This window comes from Pleurodeles waltl, chromosome 12, assembly GCF_031143425.1.
Source record: "Pleurodeles waltl isolate 20211129_DDA chromosome 12, aPleWal1.hap1.20221129, whole genome shotgun sequence".
NCBI classification, from domain to species: Eukaryota; Metazoa; Chordata; class Amphibia; order Caudata; family Salamandridae; genus Pleurodeles; species Pleurodeles waltl.
In genome coordinates this window covers 689,506,057-689,524,620 of record NC_090451.1, presented here as the reverse complement: position 1 = coordinate 689,524,620, position 18,564 = coordinate 689,506,057, and the positions used below count along the sequence as shown (strand labels likewise).

Sequence of the window (18,564 nt, the reverse complement as noted above, 5' to 3'; positions counted from 1 at the left end):
ACTTTAGTATCTAGGTTCCACTCCCTCCAATCTCAGGAATGTTGGCAGTACAATCCTACGGTTTGTGAAATCAAAAGCAACCTCGCCCTCTTGCTTGTGCACACAAACAGATCAGTAGCTTCTAAACTGGAACAAGCAGGCATTCTTCACTCAGATTCACTAACACAACATCCAAATATGCAATGCAAAGATTGTATACATACACATGAATGTTAGAGCAAGGATTGAGGCTGGCTTGTAGCACCAGATATTTACACATGAAGGCAGGTAGTATCTCTTTCCTGTGACACAGGTAAAAATGTCCGTCAGCACTAATGATTCACGAAAACACAGTATAATACACCACTGCTCCAAAAGCTCATTCCTGACAGGGACTATAGTACTCCATTGCAAAGGAGAGCTTGGTGTGCTCTCCAGGTCCAGGGCCTTGCTCATGTCAAGGGTCATACCTAGGCCTTAGTATTCATGGTAGATTAGATTACATGGTAGATTAGCACGAGGTGGGCAATCAGGGTAGGTAAAGCAAATGTACGCCATGCAGGGGACGTTAAGAGACCCAAAACAAGGCATAAGACAAAAAGAAAGAGGCGTGAAACACTGATGCAGAAGAGGGAGACAGAGAGGAAGGACAAGCCAATACAAGTTGGGGGGTTGCGGTGGGGAGGAGGAGGGGGGGGGGAGAGAGACAGATACGCACCTGGCTGTGTGGGTGTGAAGTGGCCATGAACGCTATAGGCCTGCGGCTGGTGAGACAGGTACTGCATGGCCTGGAACGCAGAGGGACCTGTGTGGAAACCCAGAGGTGGAGCTTTTAGAAAACTGATTTTCTCCAAGTGTGAAACAAGGACTACCTTCCAAGCCTCTGGGGTCTCCAATAAATTCCCCGGACTGCAAACAATTAGCACCAATTTCCCGATGCTCCTAAGTCGAGGCATAATTGTGTGTTCTTCCATAAAGTCCTTTTATAACTTGAAAGTTGCTGTGTGGATCTAAACTACAATCTGTGTACTATTTTGGGTCCAGTCCACACCTCCTTACTAGAATACTTAAATAGTGTAAATCACCTATCGCTCGTTTTAAAATGGATGAATATGAACATAATTGGGGCCCTGGTAAATTCATAGGTCAATTATGAAAATTCCTTAATGTCAGGATCCCTCAATTTTATCTTCCATCTGCAGATTGTGCAGGTGCTTCTTGTGCCAGCTCAAGTGAAAAGAACATGCAGCGACCAACTGCAGCAGATGGTGTCAATGACTGCTAGAAAAGTTTCTAACGATCAAGACCATTTGCCACAAACTATCCCTCACTTGGGTCAACCGTTTTGGTACACAGCCTCTGTTTTTTTATTACTTCCTCTCCCTTTATCTTGCAAGAAACTCTGATGGAGTAGGCTATGTTTGAGGACTACATTCGTAATACATTTCGGGACAACGAGCCAAGCCATAGTTGGTTCTGCAAAACCTAGAAGTCTTTCCTGGTTACATCTATTTGTTATGGTTTCACAAGAGGGATAATGACTGAAGCCAAGAGACTGTATCAGCCACACTAAACTAATTACATGATTCACTGATATCCAACTGCGCATATCATGCACTTCTATTCGCGACTTCACATAAAACATAAGATGCCAACATACGGTCACTATACACAGGAGACGTGAGCTTGCCCCCTTCTACTTTAACCTCTGCAGACACCTGTATTGCCGTATGCAGTAGAGACATACCAGAGACCCAGACAGTTACCTCGGATCGGCTGCCCGCTGGCATAGCTGACGGGCACGGCCTGCCCTGGCCCAAAGCCGTGTGGAGACTGGCCAACAGAGTAGGGGCTGTGGCTGGACTGGCTGGTTTGGTACTGGCCATGCTCTGGTGTACCCGGGGCGAATCCTGGCTGCCCTGGATAGTGGCGAGACTAAAATGAAAAAATACACATAATAAATTCAATCAATCAGAACTAGATAAAGCCATGGAACGTGCAGCAAGTTATGGGCTGTTGCTGTAAAGTAACCAGGAAGGCAGAGGTACGGGTGAGTGGAGAGGGTAACGCACTCCAACTAGAAGATAAAGTGTCGATAACACTCAGATCTGTGCTGCAATGTTTAAGAAGAGCAGAAAGGGAAATACTCGAACTCAAACCTCCTTGGGAGATCAGGGCGCTTCACTGTAACAGGGGCTCATCATACAGTATGATGTGGGGGCAGTAACATGCTGGAACGGGATGCCGTGCTGGGAAGCAGTGTGTGTGCTAGAAGTAGATTTAATGTGAGGAAACCGAAAAAAGGCAGAAAGGGGCGACGTGTGCTAGGGTGGAATTAAATGCACGGGCAGAGAAACAAAAGTTTCACAAGAGTGAGCGAGTAAGGGAGCAATTATGGGCCTAGAGTGGGTCAACTTGTTGATGGAATCTGATGTGTGACCAAGTGGGGTTTTATGTCTTACGGGACAGTACATGGTTTTTATGTAGTGTACTGTTCCAAGTCTCCTTTGAGGTCTCACTTGGATACAGGTTATATGTGGGTTTTCCAAAGGGCCTCCATGAGGTGGTTTGTGGGAGGGGAAATTATATATCCTGGAAAAATTTACAAAAGGCTGGGAAGGAGCTCTTTGTTCTGCAGTAAAATGATGTGTAGGGAGAGGGGGGGAGTGTTGTGGGATAGTGCGATAAGATGTTTTCAGGGACAACGTGGTGTATTGATTCCATTCAAAATGCGTGATGTGCTTGTGTTACACAGGCAACTGCATGCACAGGGAGTTGGACAAGCTGACTCTGGTGTGCAAGCAGTGCATTGCTTAGGTAGGGAGTGATACAAAGAGCTGGGAAGAAGTGATGCATGTGGAGCAGTGATGTGCATTAAAAATGAAATTACTTGTGCATGGAGTGAGAAAAGCACTAGAGTGAAATAAGAGGCAGGTGCAGCATCCTTTTGTCGAGGTGCGGAATGTGCTAGGATTGTAGCTGGAAGACATGCTTTTAAGAGAAACAGCACATGCGGAGTATCAACCAGGTTAGGAATGAAGTTACCGCCATGACCTGTGATCCGAACATCTGCTTGGCTCGATCTGCCATCAGAGTGGATGGACGGTTGTGTCCCCCGGGGCTTCCTGTTAAGATTACAATATTCTCAATGAGTTGACACAAGTGCTCAAAGACAAACTCTTCATCCACCTGCTCTGGTAATGTGCACATCACCAGATTCTGCCACCATTAAAATCTCCTACTAGGTGTACAACACCACAATCTCTTCCAGCACCATGTTATGTCCATGTGAACCTTCAAAGGCCAAGTTCCATGAACCTTCCAGCAGGAAAGAGACAGAGACTCTTTGAAGACACTTTCCAACACACCACAGTCCCTGGGATTGGCCGGCGACGTAAACACGGTACAACCCACAGGGTCCCTTGGTGGGATGGAATATTCAGCAGAACCTGTAGCAATACCCACCCAAACGCCAACAAGCCAGTACTGAAAATCCACTAACAGGATCAAAAGCAATCGGAAAACATTTTCACAAACCACCCGCACCCACACCCCTGCAGGAATGACAGTCCAGATGACAAGACATGGAACAGCTGAAGGGAGCAAGTGGGGTCCGGAGCTAGGACAATCAGGAACCTAGGAGGTAAAAGAAACAATGAAAAACCACAGAGGAATCACAAAGCAACGACCAGTGTTCATGGGGAGAAGCCACATTCTAGGGTCCACCTTCTCATTACAGTGGGGGCTCCTAGGTAAGTAGGCCAGAGAGCAAGAACAAAGCATAACAATCTACACAAAACGATCACTGCTCTTTAGTCTTAAGAGAAGCAAAATAAAACGTAGGGGATTGGCCCTACTATCAAATATAGCTACCTTGTTGATTCTTTGGGGTTTGTTTTGTACATTATCGGGGTATCGACTGAGAGAAACAAACTACGATTTCAAATATTGTGCTTGCTCTACCAATTTATTCGCTCAGTGTCTTAATATTGTTGTCAATCACTGTTAGTTCTTTAAGCTAGGTTGCCTAATCCACGAGTAGAAACCTGAAACAATATTTCAGTATTATGTCCTTTCTCATTTGTTAAACAACATTAGGTATCATAGTAAACAAAAGCTATTTTCAAAAAAACAATCTCTCGGAGACCTCCGCATACAAAAATATATTACCTGGACTACAAATTGTGTAAATAAATGATTTTCCTTGTAGAATTACCTAAAAGCACTTATTACCACTGTACGTCACTAAGTGCACCAATGACGACAGGAACAGTTATTTGCATTAACGCCACTAGGTTTGTGTGAAAAATGAGTAGAATACATTTAAGAGACAACACAATATCTTATTCATTTAGATTATAGTGAGTTTCTAATACTTCTTGCAATGAAATTTAAAACTACTATCCCAGTCTCTGACATAAGAACAGAAGTTCAGGATTTACCAGACCCTGACAATAGCAAAAGCTTTGTAAGCCGGACTGTCCAAAGGCACCCGCATAACTCTTGAATTTGTCCTCCGCAACTCAGGGCCAGAGTAAATTTCAAGATGGCCTGCATCGCACACAAAGCTGGCTACCTGAAAGATCAACTACACACCAGAGGAGGAGAGGAAGACACCAGAATCAAAAGCCCTAATTCGTTCCCACATGACTATTGGGTAATTAAAAATCTTAGTGCGCTGGTAAGTAGCTGGACTCTGAGCTCAAAACACCAGCAAAGTCACAAAGAATCTGCGCAATTAGGTCCAGAATGAGAGTCTCTGAAAATGTCTGCTTACATTTTTGGTGCTCAATTTAAGAATGAGGCTCATTTGCAATTAAATTGTAATGGTACCAAAGCCGTGGTGGGATCCAAATCAGACAAAATGCAAGCCAGGCTAAGAGAGGGTGATCAACCTCCCACTCTATACTCTGCAGGTCGTTTGCATGTGGTCCACCTAACAAAGGGCAATCTTTCTACACAACTCCCTAAATCCAGAGAATAAAGAAATATTTGATAATTCAGGGCTACCAATGGGCTGGCGAGTCCAGCTTAGGGCCAAAACAGTATGCCCACAGATAATTTGAAATAAGGAAACGTTCCAGCATTGGGTCTCAAAATATAGGCAAAGTCTGTGCCACCCCTATCAGAGCCTTCACAAAACCCATGGGGTTAACAGTTGAGTGGTGCAAATATCCCCCCCATAGAGCGGGGTTAAATGTTTTTCTCTAGAGCACAAAGATCCTTCTCAGGGACAGACTACATCATGATGCCGATTTCCTTAACTGGTGGCGTAGACACCATATCCTTGTGCGCCAGGGGCCATTGGGCCCACACCCTCTCGCCCAGAGTTGTAGATACATGGTGAACGACTGACAGTCCCAGATCAATGGCAGATGAGCTCCTGGTGGCTTAAGACCCAAGACATTAGTGACATGCTACTAGTGGAGACCATGCAGGATTATGAAATTAACAAAGGCTCTGTTGAATTACCAGTCGTTCTATGGGAAGACTATAAAGCGTTATCAGGAGCAGGGCAATAAGCTATATATCTCTTCACGAAAGAGAAGCAATGCTTGACAAACTGGAGTAGGAAGACCTTGAAGTAAGGATGGACTTTAGAATCACAGTCTGTACGGATAACCTATGAAGGCTCAAGCTAACAAAAAACAACACAAGCATACACAACAGGATGCAGCATGTAAGACATGGTTAGCATCCTAAACCTGATTATATAACCAACTAGACAAATCAAGCAAACTCACTCATTGGCTTGCATGTAGGGAACAGTGGTCCAGACACATAGATAATTTCACCAATTGTGATGGCAACACGTACGCCACAACAGATCATACAGCAAAACCTTTTGCACAACTCTATCAAGAATTACACAGACAAACTACACACCTACCTGAACTACTAGAAGACTACTTCAACTTGATTGTTATGCCCAATCTCTTCAAAATAGGGAAAAGGCTCCTAGGTAAGCCAATAAGCATGGAGGAAATCTCATGACACCCTAGGCCCGCACTCTCAAATAAGACATTCTTGCTCACTCTGTGCTTCTTCCAAGGCTACCGCAAGGTACATTGCGGGTGAAAGTGGTATAAGTTTAGTCTCCGACATTCGTAGAAACCACACAGCTGTTTTATTATAAAAAACACTTCCCTGTCCCTTACACGTTAGAGGGAGATTCCAGCCAGAGAACCACAACTGTATGCTGAATGCTTCGTTACAGCGGTTTTGCAGACTTCAGGCCTTTGCCCAGGTATGGGGGATGATGTCTTCCCAGGGGAACCTGAAGGGCACAATTAGAGCTTAACACGCAGTGCTAGGTGCTGTGCCTAGGTAGGAATTAGTTTATTGACTGTAGTGACAATATAGTAGCGTTATTCTTATGCTTCACCCTCCTTGTCACAATTTTAATCTTGTCATGCTGTGTTGTCCTGATTATTGCAGCTCACGCTTTGCTATCGAAGATGCAGTCACTTCATTAAAATCATTACTGAAACATATATTGCCTCTGTTTGTCATTGTATATATGAGACTAATGTACCTGAGAGAAACGGATGAGACCTGAGTGAACACAGCTTCCCTGAGAAATGAATTATGTCATGCACTCGGCTGCCCAATCATCCCTGCCCTTGGGTAGAGGTGAGGCACTGCTAGTTAGCCGGAGTAAAACCCAGATTGAAGGAACAGATGTCACCTGCAGTGGATTCGACTTAAGTCTCCCACACCGCGGGCGATTCTGCCACTCAAAATCCAGTAGTCTCATTAGAATAATGAGAGCCTACGCGACAATGTCAACAGGCAAATTGCTGGCCCAAACTCCTCACCAGCAGCATTCTTTAAATGCCTAGCAATACTACTATCCATGCTCCGGTATGTGTTTGAATGAGTTAAGGAACCATGATAACTTCCACTGAAGCCAGGGGAAGCACACAGTGAATAGTCTGAAACAGGATCCCCCACCCAGATACTTCTGATTCATATCAGCCAATATCGGTAATAAGCATGGAGGCAGACACACAGCTAAGATACTGCCTCAAAGACCAAGACGTCTTCTGTCCACCCCCTCCTACATGATATCGCAATCGAGCCCATGGCCAAGGAAATTTGATCATCAGAGAAGTAAAAGGATTTAGATGGTCAGAAGGCCCGCATGCTGAGTTATAACTTCCTTTATACTTAAGTGAGCCAGTGAACTCAGAGCCTGCAGTGGTACAAATGCTTGACAGCTTCGGCCTCTGCTCCGGATTAAAGTAGACTGGACATGAACTGTCCTGTACCCACCATTGCAAGGGAAGTTGTCTGGGGCAAGCGTGCTGGGCAGAGGTATTTGGGTTACTACCCAATCCATTAAACGCTTGGGAGAAGAACTTGTGAGGGCAGCAAATACAGCCACACCAAAAACATAATAGCTCATTTGGACAACATTCACAAGGACATGGAGACCTGGATAGCTTCCCCCACCATTGATGACTGGGAGAGTGGTGCTTAAAAAAAGAATTGTCAGTCTTAAGATACTTACGATACTTTCAAGCTATGATCTCAACTTATGAAGATCTCCTTGCCAAGAAATCACCTTACGATGGCAGTCTCACCATGATAGATTCTAAACTACTAGGTCGCCCATTTAAAGCTTGCAAATGACTTGATCAATGCTTTCAATAAGGATAACAGCCACCTATGCCCTTGAAATTTTTGTAATGGAAGACACTGCAAACTATATGGTGGGAAACTCTCTTCCCGCAGCCAAAGTGGTAAGTAACATGGGAAGCTGCATACAGGCGTCTGGGATGGGAGAACAGAACAGACACCATCCTGGGTGGGTCCTATTCTGTTGGAAGCGTCAGCCTTACATGTCATCGATGGATGGGACCCCTTTGTAATTGTTTGCTTAAATGACATAACCAGGGATGGCATGGTGAGGACCTTTGCAGAACTGAAAGTGTAATGTGTACTACTAAATACATATTTTTTCAAATAACTTCAACTTAGACCTGCTCTAACACCATGACTAACAAGTCTAAACAAGATTCCAGAACACGGACCTTTGGAAGCAACGTTTGTGACTGAGGTTTGCTCATTGCCGTGAAAGAATATCCCCCCCCCCCCCACACTCCCTCGCAAGCTTTAATAAACTTAGGGAGACATGGGAAAGTAACTAGGCTCTTTGGAGGATGAAGAGTGGATGTTGGCTCGTGTGGCCCCACAACAGGTAGCAGCCACAAAAAGGCTGTGCCTTATATAATTCAAATATTGCTACCGAATCTACCTTACCATCACAACACTGAAGTATTCACAGAGGAACCAGACCAGAAAGCCTACAGTACCCAACACAACAGGAGGATATGAGGGAGACACTCGGCCCTCGTGAAGAAGGGCCCGTTAATGCCAACGGACCTGCTAACAGCAGTGTCCGAGCCAATCGGAATTAATCGTTGTGTAGGTTTCACTCTCGTGATTTCACAGGCAAAAAAAATGGAATTGGTACATAGCCACCAATTCCTCAGGATTTAAAAAAGAAGAAAAAAAAAAAAAACACTTATATTGACAACCTAAGAGTAAAACTATAAAGGAGACAATACTGTGTAAGCAAGGCTGGAACAGTGCTTTCATGGACCTATGCAATTAGCCGTTAACTGGAAATGTTATGAGTACCAGGCCTGAGAAAATTTGTGTGCTTGCTTGCAGTTTCCCTAAAGCCAACCCTAATCCATTTTGAAAGTTGCAGCCCCCCCAATACTGATATCAAGGATCCTGGAAAGCCATAATTCTACTTGGGTGCCAGTGGTTGCAATGAGTGCACAGCAAAGATATTCTCTTTGCTTCCTCTCCAGGTCTGGAGCAAGGTGCTCGAGACAAATGCTCTGGGGTCAAAAATCATAATAGTAGAGTCTATTTTATAGGTTCCTTGGTCTCCTTCTCGCCTTATCAAAGACATCTTCAAGTTGGTGCTTCTTCGGCCTTCTAAAATAATCTATCATGGGGCCAGATATGTTATTGGCCAAGTGGCATTGTAACACTCTGCTTCCACGGTGTCTGCAATGCAACCTAACCCACTCTTTGTGGGGCGTTGGATTTCTCAATCCGAAATGAAAAACAATGTCCTGAAAGACAAAAATTGGATAATGCAGTGAAAAAGTATATTAAAAAAGAAGAAAAAAAAAAAAAAAAAAAAACCTTTGAGAAAGATTTTCAAAAAAAGAAGAAAAAAATACTTTAAAAAATGCAGACAAAGGCCTGCATCCTGCACTGATTTTTCAGGATTCAAAACACTTGCAAATATTTGGGGAAAAACTATTTTTAAAGTTTTCCAGCAAAACGTGTCAATATTATCCCTACAACTGCAGATTGTCTGAAGAGAACCAATTCCTCAGGCACAGCAGCTTTGGTGCAAATACGCAAAGCACATTTTGTTCACACCTCTCCACACTCATTGCACCACTTAAGCCAATTTAGAGTAGGCCCAAGCGCAGAAGCGTGCAATGAGTTTAGGTAACAACATTAGCAGTTTTCTAATACCACCAAAACGTACAACTTTGTGGTTGATTACCTCGCTGGATCCACATGGCATTCTAATGGAGCAACACGGTTTCTGGTTCAAAATAACAACTGTGAAAAATGAAACCATTTGGAAAACTATTCACTGTAATGCAGGACAGCTCTCCCTGCAGATACCTGTCATTTCTGGACACTAATGTGACCTGTGCATATTCATGGCTAAAAATTTCGTAAGATCTGCTCCAAGTATAAAGATTCAGCGATGGCATGACGGTGCTTTTTAACGATGATGTGAAGTCCTAAGCGTCAAAGCCAGTAGAAGTGTGATGTGTTAATTATTTTAAGTACAAGTCTTTAGCGAACAGAACGCCTGGGGAGGTTGCTTATATTCACTGTATGGGTATTAACATTAAAGAGATACTCACATTAAAGAAAGGGATCGCCAACCATTCATTGTGTGTGTTCAAAGTTTATCATGAAAAATGTGTTGCAGCCGATGTGTTTGTTCTTTGCTTACCAACTATTTATAACCCCTCAAGGACGTCAATTATAGACTCAACTTGCCCACTTGTCAGCCTTAGGGTACTGTCAATTGGTGATTAGTTTCACTCACAATATATGTGTCTTATTAGACAGAGAACATGTAAACAAAGTGGGCACGAACAATCTTACAATCAACAGTCCTGGATGGAGAGGCCAGGTGTCATCACCTGGGAAGTATCCAATAAAGGAGTTCTGTGAATTACACCAGGTCCCATGAATTTAGGGACTTTAAAGCCTAATGCATAAAAATATTCTGTTTCTTCTGAAGCGTCTCATTTCCCTTGAAGCAGCTAGTGTGGAAAGCTACGCAGGAAGTACAACAGTCATGAGACATAGTGACGTAAGAGTATGGAAGAGCCAAAGGGTGTTAATGCAAGAGTTACTGGTAGAAGGTACGAAAAGGTATGGACCGAAGTATTAGAAACTGGAAGTTTACTAGCCGCTTGACTTATGGAGATTAATGAATTAACCAAGGAATTATTCCCTTCTCCATCTAAAGGCATGAACTTGACTGCACTTACCCAGGACACACCAGTTTCAATTACGCCTCTTGTGAAAATTCATGAGACGAAACGTCTGGGAGCTTAGAAGCCAAACTGAATTATGTCTATTATCCAACTTTCATCTAGCTGAAGCAGAATTGTGTTCCAGTTTGGGAGCAGCAGAAGAAACAGGGAATATACTACTTTGCCTAAGACCAGCTAGCTGTACGTTTAACTCCGCACTGTTGCTTTTTTATGACAGAGAGAGCAGATGTATGTGTGCCACTGACAACAAGGTCAGGAATGCTAAATTAGAAGAGAACAAAGTAAATACATTTCTGAAACGTGTGTACGAGAGAGAGAGAGAGAGAGAGAGAGAGAGAGAGAGAGAGAGAGAGAGATGTGTTATTTTTTTATTTTATTTACACATGCATACACCATCATCAATCCAATGGTATATAGCATCTTGCTGGGAATACCATGAACTTCCAAGTGTTAATGCATACAGGCAACACTTGCATGAATTGCTGCCATCTACAGGTGTACTTTTTCACATACACAGATAACTAGTTGTCTTCCCTTACAAATCGTGCACAAAGGGTGGCGGGACACTGAGCAGCCATCAAGAGCTGGTCGGACAGCTTTCAAGTGACAGCTGAAACTCATTCTTGCTGATCCCAAGGAAGCATTACAAAAGTTCTGGCAGCATAAATGGAATTTACTGTAGGACGGTATATTATACGAAGCCTCTCAAAGGTTTAAATGCAGGAGGCTACCAGACACAATTCTAGCAATACCCTTAGAGACAACAAAACATTACTATGAGCTGCAGCTAATATGTCAGATTGCTGACTAGATTGTAATCAAAAGAAAAGAAGCTGACAATGTGGTCCTGGCAGTAAGGCCATTACAGCTCATTCTCATTTTATGGTCTGGGAAACGAGTTGATGTTCCTGCATTTAAAAGGTAGTAGATTTCTGTATACAGTGGGAGGCAAACTCTGGAATCAGCTTTTAAGTTATCTTAGATTGGAAACGGACATCCATTCTTAGAAACAAAATGAAAATACTCCTTTTGAGCATTGCAGTGATGCAAAGTCCTGAGAGGGTTAGCACTTGGGAACCCATAATATGTTCCAGATCCACTGAAGACTTTCATGTACTAATACTTGTGAATTCCTGAATCAATCAGAAGTGAAACTGAATTCCAACATCTGTCCAGGAGACAATAATTACTTGGTGGACATAAAAGGCCCGATGAGCAAAGCAAGTCTGTGGGCGTAAAAGGCGAATTTCACCATTTGCAACCACAAACATCATCATACAATGTACCATCCCTATTTTGCGAGTCTGTATTCTGTTACCGTCTCGCAAAACCGGAAATACAACTTGCAAATAGGAAGGGGCGTCCCTTCCTAATTGCGACTCGCACCAATTTCAAATTGGTGATAACCCATTCACAAACAGGAAGAAGCCCCCATGGAACTCCTTCCCCTTTGTGAATGGTCGCAAAAATATTTGTTCAGAGTAGATAGTGGTCCCACACACCACTTTATACTTTGAAGAAATTAAAAGAAAATTTTACATTTTTATTTTTGAAATGCATCACGTTTTCTTTTAAGGACAATGGGCTACATTTCCCAAAAAAAAAAACTGCTGCAGGCCTCCATCCCAGAGGCTACAGCCATTCCCAAATGGATCGCAAATTGCAACTTTCCTCGTGAATTTTAATGAGGCAGGTTCCATGCAATCCATTTGAGAACTGCTAACAGTGTCTCAAACACTGTTGTACATTACCAATTGCAAAAAAAAAAAAAAATAATTGCACATTGCGAGTCGCAATCAGTAATGGTCGTACAACAGGCCCAACATTAGAAAATCTCTACCACGGATTCTGTTCTAGAAGATTGCTTATCCTGTGGCTCCTCTAATAAGATAGATTCTGGTTCTCTACATACTGGTCGGCTAGTGACAGTGTGCCAAAACAAAAGTAAACAAATCTCAACATTTGGATTGGAATATCAGGATAAATACCTCAAGCGGACGCACCACGAACATGAAATCTACATATTGGGGAGAGAAGTGCTTTCCTACTCATCTATGATTGGTGAAGGTTCTAAACAAAAACTCTCAGTGACAGGCACATATTTCCCTTTACTTTCTCCCGAAATATTCACCCAGATTAACTTTTCAATGTCTCTTAACCGATCACAGTTGCCTTTTTTATAATGCCCGCAGGTCAAAATCATGTCATGTTTAAGCCCTTAGGCCTGGTCAAAAGATTATGGGGAAATATTGTTTCCATGACAATTTAAACAGGTAAAAGTTACTGTAAGGCATTCCTAAGACATGTTTCTGCTTTCTTTGGTAGCATAAGAATTTGAATATAATTTGCTGTGATAGATTTCTCCAGTTCCCAAACATCTTAGCTACGTAGACATTTCCTCTCATTGTAAATCATATTCTATGTTACAGCTGTGAAAGATGAGAGGATATTAATTTGTCATCTCTCAACATCATTTAGTGAAGGCTCGCCATAGAAGACTGGGCAAATTATGACTTACTTTCCAGTACATTAAACACCAGTTTGCACCATAGGCAATGATTGACCAAACCATGATTATTCAATATAGCCGTAGAACCCGCCGGGCTCTACCGGCTATTAAAGGCCCGCTTCGGCTCGGGCATTTAACAAGGGAGAGGGACTTTAATAGCCGGTAGAGCCCGCTACGGCAGGTTCTAAGGCTATTAGAACATTCTGCCACACAGGGCAGAATGTTCTATTAAAAAAAAAAAAAAAAATGTTCACGGAGCCCGAGGGGATTTAAATCTCCTCGGGCTCCGTGAGGCTTTGTTCACAGCTGCTGCTGTGAACAAGGCGAGCATTGGAATGTTGGCGCTACAGGCTTTTACCGGCCAGTAAAAGCCGCAGCACTCCATTGTTTTCAATGGAGCCTCCAGCATTCCAATGTTCTAATCGTAGTTCCTACTTCTGTGATAAGAGCCAGTGGCCCCAGACCTGTCAACACCACTGTACATAGGATAAGGCACAAAACAAAACGAAATTTTAATCAAGGAGAGGTGAATGGTGAGGAATTAAATTTTTACTTAAAAAGATTTCCTCTCCAGGCTGACACCGACAAAAATATCAGATTAGATAGTTTATAAAATATTCTACCGTAATTGCTCACGGAACGCAGTGTATTTGCTGCTGAAAAACAAAAAGAGGAATAAATAGGAGGGAAAGAATAATCGCACTAGGTCCGAAAAACAACGAAATAAACATTGTGCATTAAAAATATGGATACCGAGCCCTGTACAAACATAGTATCAGTCAGATGCTCTGCATTTTTCTTCATACTTTAAATAAATGCTCCGCTGCAATTATGCACTTACCCTGCATATTAATAAGATGAGTTCCTGTGTGCACTGCCATGCTCTGCTGGTACGCGGCTGATGTCAACGTGGACATGTCACTAAAAAAACGGAAGATAGTTAATGGTTAAACCCAAGATGAACGAGCAGAGAGCGAACTCCCACTTGTGAAGGTCCCAGAGCAGCTGAGCACAGGGAGCCTGGAAGTTCAGGCCGCACTCAAACAGGGCTTTGCTGATGCACAGTGGAGAAGGCGCATCCGCGGACATGCATGAGCAGGAATGAACATGTGCACACACAAGCGCGCTCTTTCTCCCCGCCTATTCAGTGCCACTCTGCAACCCCCCACCCCCTCTGCGCTCAGGAATCCTTCCTCTCACTTCTGCTCCTTGCGCCGCCGCTTCTCCTCCTCGTGCAGGACCTTCTTCAGCTGCAGGAACAGCTGGTGCTTCTCCTCCTGCAGGGCCGTCAGCTTCTGCTGCAGCTTCTGGATCTGTGGAAGAGAGGGGGGCGTCAGACACGGGGTGCGACTGCGATGTTGGTGGCTGTTCCCTCGGGCTGGACAGTGAGGATACGGTATTTGTTGGGCGGGGGGCCCTGTGGAAAGAAGAGGGATCCAGCACAGGGTGTGGGCCCCGAGTAGAGTGGAAGCAGGGAAGCCGTGGGGTTTGTGGCCCCATGTGCACAACACGCTTGGAGGAGGAGTTACCTGCTCCTTGGTTTCCTCCAGTGACATTCGCTCCTCCAGCTCCTTTTTCCGTCGGCGCTCCTGCTCCTCCCGCATTTTTTGTTCCATCATCTTATCCACCTCTTCCTCCTCTGAGAAGAAAGAGATGGCAGTGAGAGGCTTTACCGTTCAATCAGAAGGAGGTCACAGAGAACGATTCACAAGACGTGTTAACGAGACCTCAGTGCAAAGGGCCACAGGCCAACAGCAGGGAATGTGTTCAGCTCAGAAAGTAAGAGAGTTTCAAAGATATTACATGGAAGCGCCTCACTGGATGCCTCCTATGGACACTGCAGAGAGACAAGGAGAACGGAGACTCAGCTGGGAGCATCATCACAAGGAAAAGATGTAGCGTCTTAGACAGTGGGAGAGGGCTCATTAGGGAAGGGCAATGGAGACCGAAACTGGAGAGGTGAGCGTGGAAGGGGGCAGAGAACCAAGAGAGAGACTGCAGCAGTTTCATACTGAGGGATCAGGGAGAAATGTGGTTAAAGGTACTCACTCTTGGAATAGCAGGGGACCAGAAGATAAGGATGGACTGATGGTACTTGGCAAACCATGGCTGTGTGATTGTCTTCAGGGCACAGTGCATCAGATTTAATCTAGCAGATCTTGGACTCTGGCACACCCTAGTAGTGTATTGTAATAGTATTTATATAGCGCTTACTACCCCGGACGAGGCGTCTAAACACTTCATCGAGTAGCATGCTACTACGGAGCCCAAGAGGAATTAGTGGTGGATTAGTATAGGGAAATATGAGTTGAGTTTTAGTATTTTTATGAGTTAATTTGAGCAGAGGATATGTGAGTTTATTAGTTTGAATGACTAATGTAATGGAGGTATGCTCACATAACCATCATGGATAATGCTGTAAGCAACATATAACAAAGTGAGCACCCCTTACCATACCAATAGCACTGCAAACTCTCTCGCGACTCACTTTCCTTACATGCAGCACCTCCTGCTTAAAATTACTGGTGGGGGTTCCATCCCTGTATCAACATACCTTGGCGCTTGCGCTCCCTCTCCATCATGATGTGGCGGTGCAGTGCCCGGGCCATAGCATTGGACAGCTTTGGTCTTTCCAACAGCGCAGGCATCTTGACAGGCTACAGCCAGTTCTAACTCTTAGTGGCAAAACTAGTAAGAGAGGGCAAGAGAAGTCAGAAACTCTGGTATAAGCATTCCAAATATTTGTGACATGGCTGTGAACGCTGCAAAGACAGAACATGTGGGATTGGTTTAAAAACAAAAAAAAGCACACACGCGTTATACAAGGCTAGAAAGTTCTGCGGTTAAAAGATGAAAAATACGGAAACTGCAACCACTAATTGATATAATTCAGCTAACCAGCCCATTAGAATGCCTCTACAGCTATTTAAAAGGCCTAGACACCTTAGGACGACGACAAAAAATACAAAGTGACGAAGACTTGTGATGGCCCTTCCTCCCCCTCTTTTAACAACCAAAAAAGGTACACAGAGCTTGGTAACCCTCTAGGTATGAAAGAAAAGAACCTGGCCATGACAGAGAGAGCTCTGAGACCAGTCAAGCTGGCATCAGCAAAGGCAAGGACTTTGAATATCAGTAATGTGCTCACGTAATCGACCAGTTACTAATTAAGATATGGTCAAGATGGCACTTTTGCTTGCTAATATTGCTGCATCCTGATGGAACACACATTTGTGTGAGTTTATTCCTTTTATAGTATATTCTTCTGCTTTTAAAGTTATTGTGTTAACTAGTAACCCTGGATTTCCGGAGTGTCTTGTTCTGTTCTAGTGTTCTTGAGGTTACAAATGGTGATGGGCCTAACGGCATGTCAAGTGATCTTGTACAGGATGCATCTCAGGGGGAGTGGGAAATAATTGTGACCGCTCAGTCTATTTATCTTGATGTGAATGTTGTGTGTTATGAAAGTGGAGAATATAATATTGCTGTATCTTGTCGAGTAGGGCACACCAGACTGATCGGTGCTGGAGGAGGTCAGGGGTCAGTATTAAGAGAGTTTTTAGGGAGACGGTAATAAACAAGTTCTCTGCTCACCCGGATTGTCTTCCTCCCCATTACTGGTGAGGGCCTCTCCTCGGCAACACATTATGACCCAGAATATTACCGTGCCTGATGTACAACCAGAGAGATTCGATCCTAAGGTAACATATGCACCATAGCCTGACATTTCTGCTCATATAGTGCTCCAGAGTTCTCTATGCCGAATTTGCTCCCACTAAAGCAAACATTTCAGGACATGCTCAACGCTTTAGTCGAGGTTTCCCACTCTCATGGGCTGCAATTAGCTACCCAGAAACTAGACCACATCTCCACTATGCTTCCGTTATTCATGTTTATATTTCTTTGCTCAGCCAGAACACTTGGTAAACAGGAGTAAAGCAGTAGTGTCTCAAATAAACATATTACAGTTGATAGTGTCCTAGTCACCGCCAGACCTCCTTGTAGTCTAGCCCATGAATACAGAGAAGGTAACCAGTGGAAATGTTGAGGAAACCCTAGCCACAGTGCATAAAGAAGCAAAGACGCTGGAGCAGTGACCGCCCCACCCCCCCAAACCACAGCAGGGCGGGCTGCCACCCACTAACCGCAGTGACAACAACACTCCACAATGAGTAACGGTTTGGTGATGTTGGATCTGCCACTAACTGCTAGCTCAAAACAGAGTTCCAAAAGCACAGCAGACCTGCAGTGCACTCGGTCCCCTTTCAACACTTGGACATCCAACCCAGATCTAGGACCTCAAGCCTGGTTGAACTCAACCAACTTTATCCCAGTTTGAGATTAGCAGTGCTTCAGTGCTTCCCCCCCCCCCATCCCCCCCCGATGATCCTCTGTAGTACACTTACCTGTTTTAGGATCGGTCTCAATTAAAGACCAAACAGGCTGGATCCCTTATTTTCACCTCGGCCATTACACAAGCCAACCCCATTTTGTAGTAGTTTTACCTGCAAAAGTGAATCTCTACAATAACAACAAGTGAAACTACACGTCCCACAATGCAATACTCTGCTAAAGAAAAACGTTTGCACTGACTAGTTTGATGCCATTGCTCAGTTTGTAACTATGCTAAGCCAAGAGATGAAAGAACGGGGAGGGGGGTATTTAATCGCAAGCTTTGAACAGTTCGTGTCAGGTTTTGCAGCTGCTTTCAGGGCGAGGAGAACTGTTGGTGAATTTACATTACACATAAATCACAGTACGTGTTCCTTTTGAACTTCAAAGCATGTTTCAGGGAGATCTGCTCCAATGCTAGCCACATGAGTTACATGATGGAAGAGCTGCACTATGTATTAAAATCGATCAATTCTATTGGTGGTCTATTAGTGAAAGGTGGTTATGGTTCTGCAGTTTGAGCGCAAGCTGCACACACCTGACGCTGCAGTGTCAAAACACGAGACACCAAAATGTCTCTCGTACGGATATATAGTAGTTCTGTAGTTTAAGCGCATGCTGCACACAGTTGGCGTTGCAGTGTCACGCTACAGTGTCACGCATGAGACACCAAAATGTCACTCGTACGGATATATAGTAGTTCTGTAGTTTGAGCGCATGCTGCACACAGCTGACTTTCAAGTGTCACGCACAAGACACAAAAATGTCACGCGTACGCATACCGAACCAGCAGGAGTCCCCTTCACACCTGCAGAGGAAGGCTGCTCGTCTGACCTGTCAGTGTCCCGCTGACGGCCTGGAACCCGGCCCGGCGGGGAAGCGGAAGAGAGTCGCCCGGGCCGAGGCCAGCCTCGCAGACGGCGCAGCGGCTCGTACCTCACGCTGCCTCCCTCCGCTGACGCCCGCCCCTCTCGGCCAGCCCGTGCCCGGGCCGAAGGCAGCTGGAGGATCCCGGGGATCAGCGCCGCTTTTTTTTATTTTTGTTGCGCAGCTTCGCCGACGACAGCCACCCGGCTTGTACACTGTGTCACAGCGCGACACTTCCTGCGCGACACTCCCGGACTT

At 44.4% G+C, this 18,564-nt stretch overlaps 1 protein-coding gene across 10 annotated transcripts in view; it reads right to left on the bottom strand.

Annotated features, from left to right (window-relative positions):
* Positions 1-18,538, bottom strand: part of GPS2 (G protein pathway suppressor 2) — a 31,526-nt gene extending 12,988 nt beyond the window's left edge. For 2 of the 10 annotated variants that reach the window (XM_069215507.1, XM_069215515.1), the window contains exons 1-8: positions 18,376-18,516; positions 15,602-15,735; positions 14,577-14,686; positions 14,248-14,360; positions 13,889-13,968; positions 3,025-3,104; positions 1,746-1,914; positions 698-784 (exon numbers count right to left, since the gene is read on the bottom strand). In XM_069215507.1, the coding sequence (XP_069071608.1) occupies positions 698-784; positions 1,746-1,914; positions 3,025-3,104; positions 13,889-13,968; positions 14,248-14,360; positions 14,577-14,686; positions 15,602-15,695 (733 nt within the window). In that variant the 5' untranslated portion in view covers positions 15,696-15,735; positions 18,376-18,516. Of the gene's footprint in view, positions 1-697; positions 785-1,745; positions 1,915-3,024; positions 3,105-13,888; positions 13,969-14,247; positions 14,361-14,576; positions 14,687-15,601; positions 15,736-18,221 lie in introns of all 10 variants that reach the window. The other 8 variants (XM_069215506.1, XM_069215514.1, XM_069215513.1 and 5 more) reach the window with 8 other exon arrangements.
* Positions 18,539-18,564: the final 26 nt, after the last annotated feature.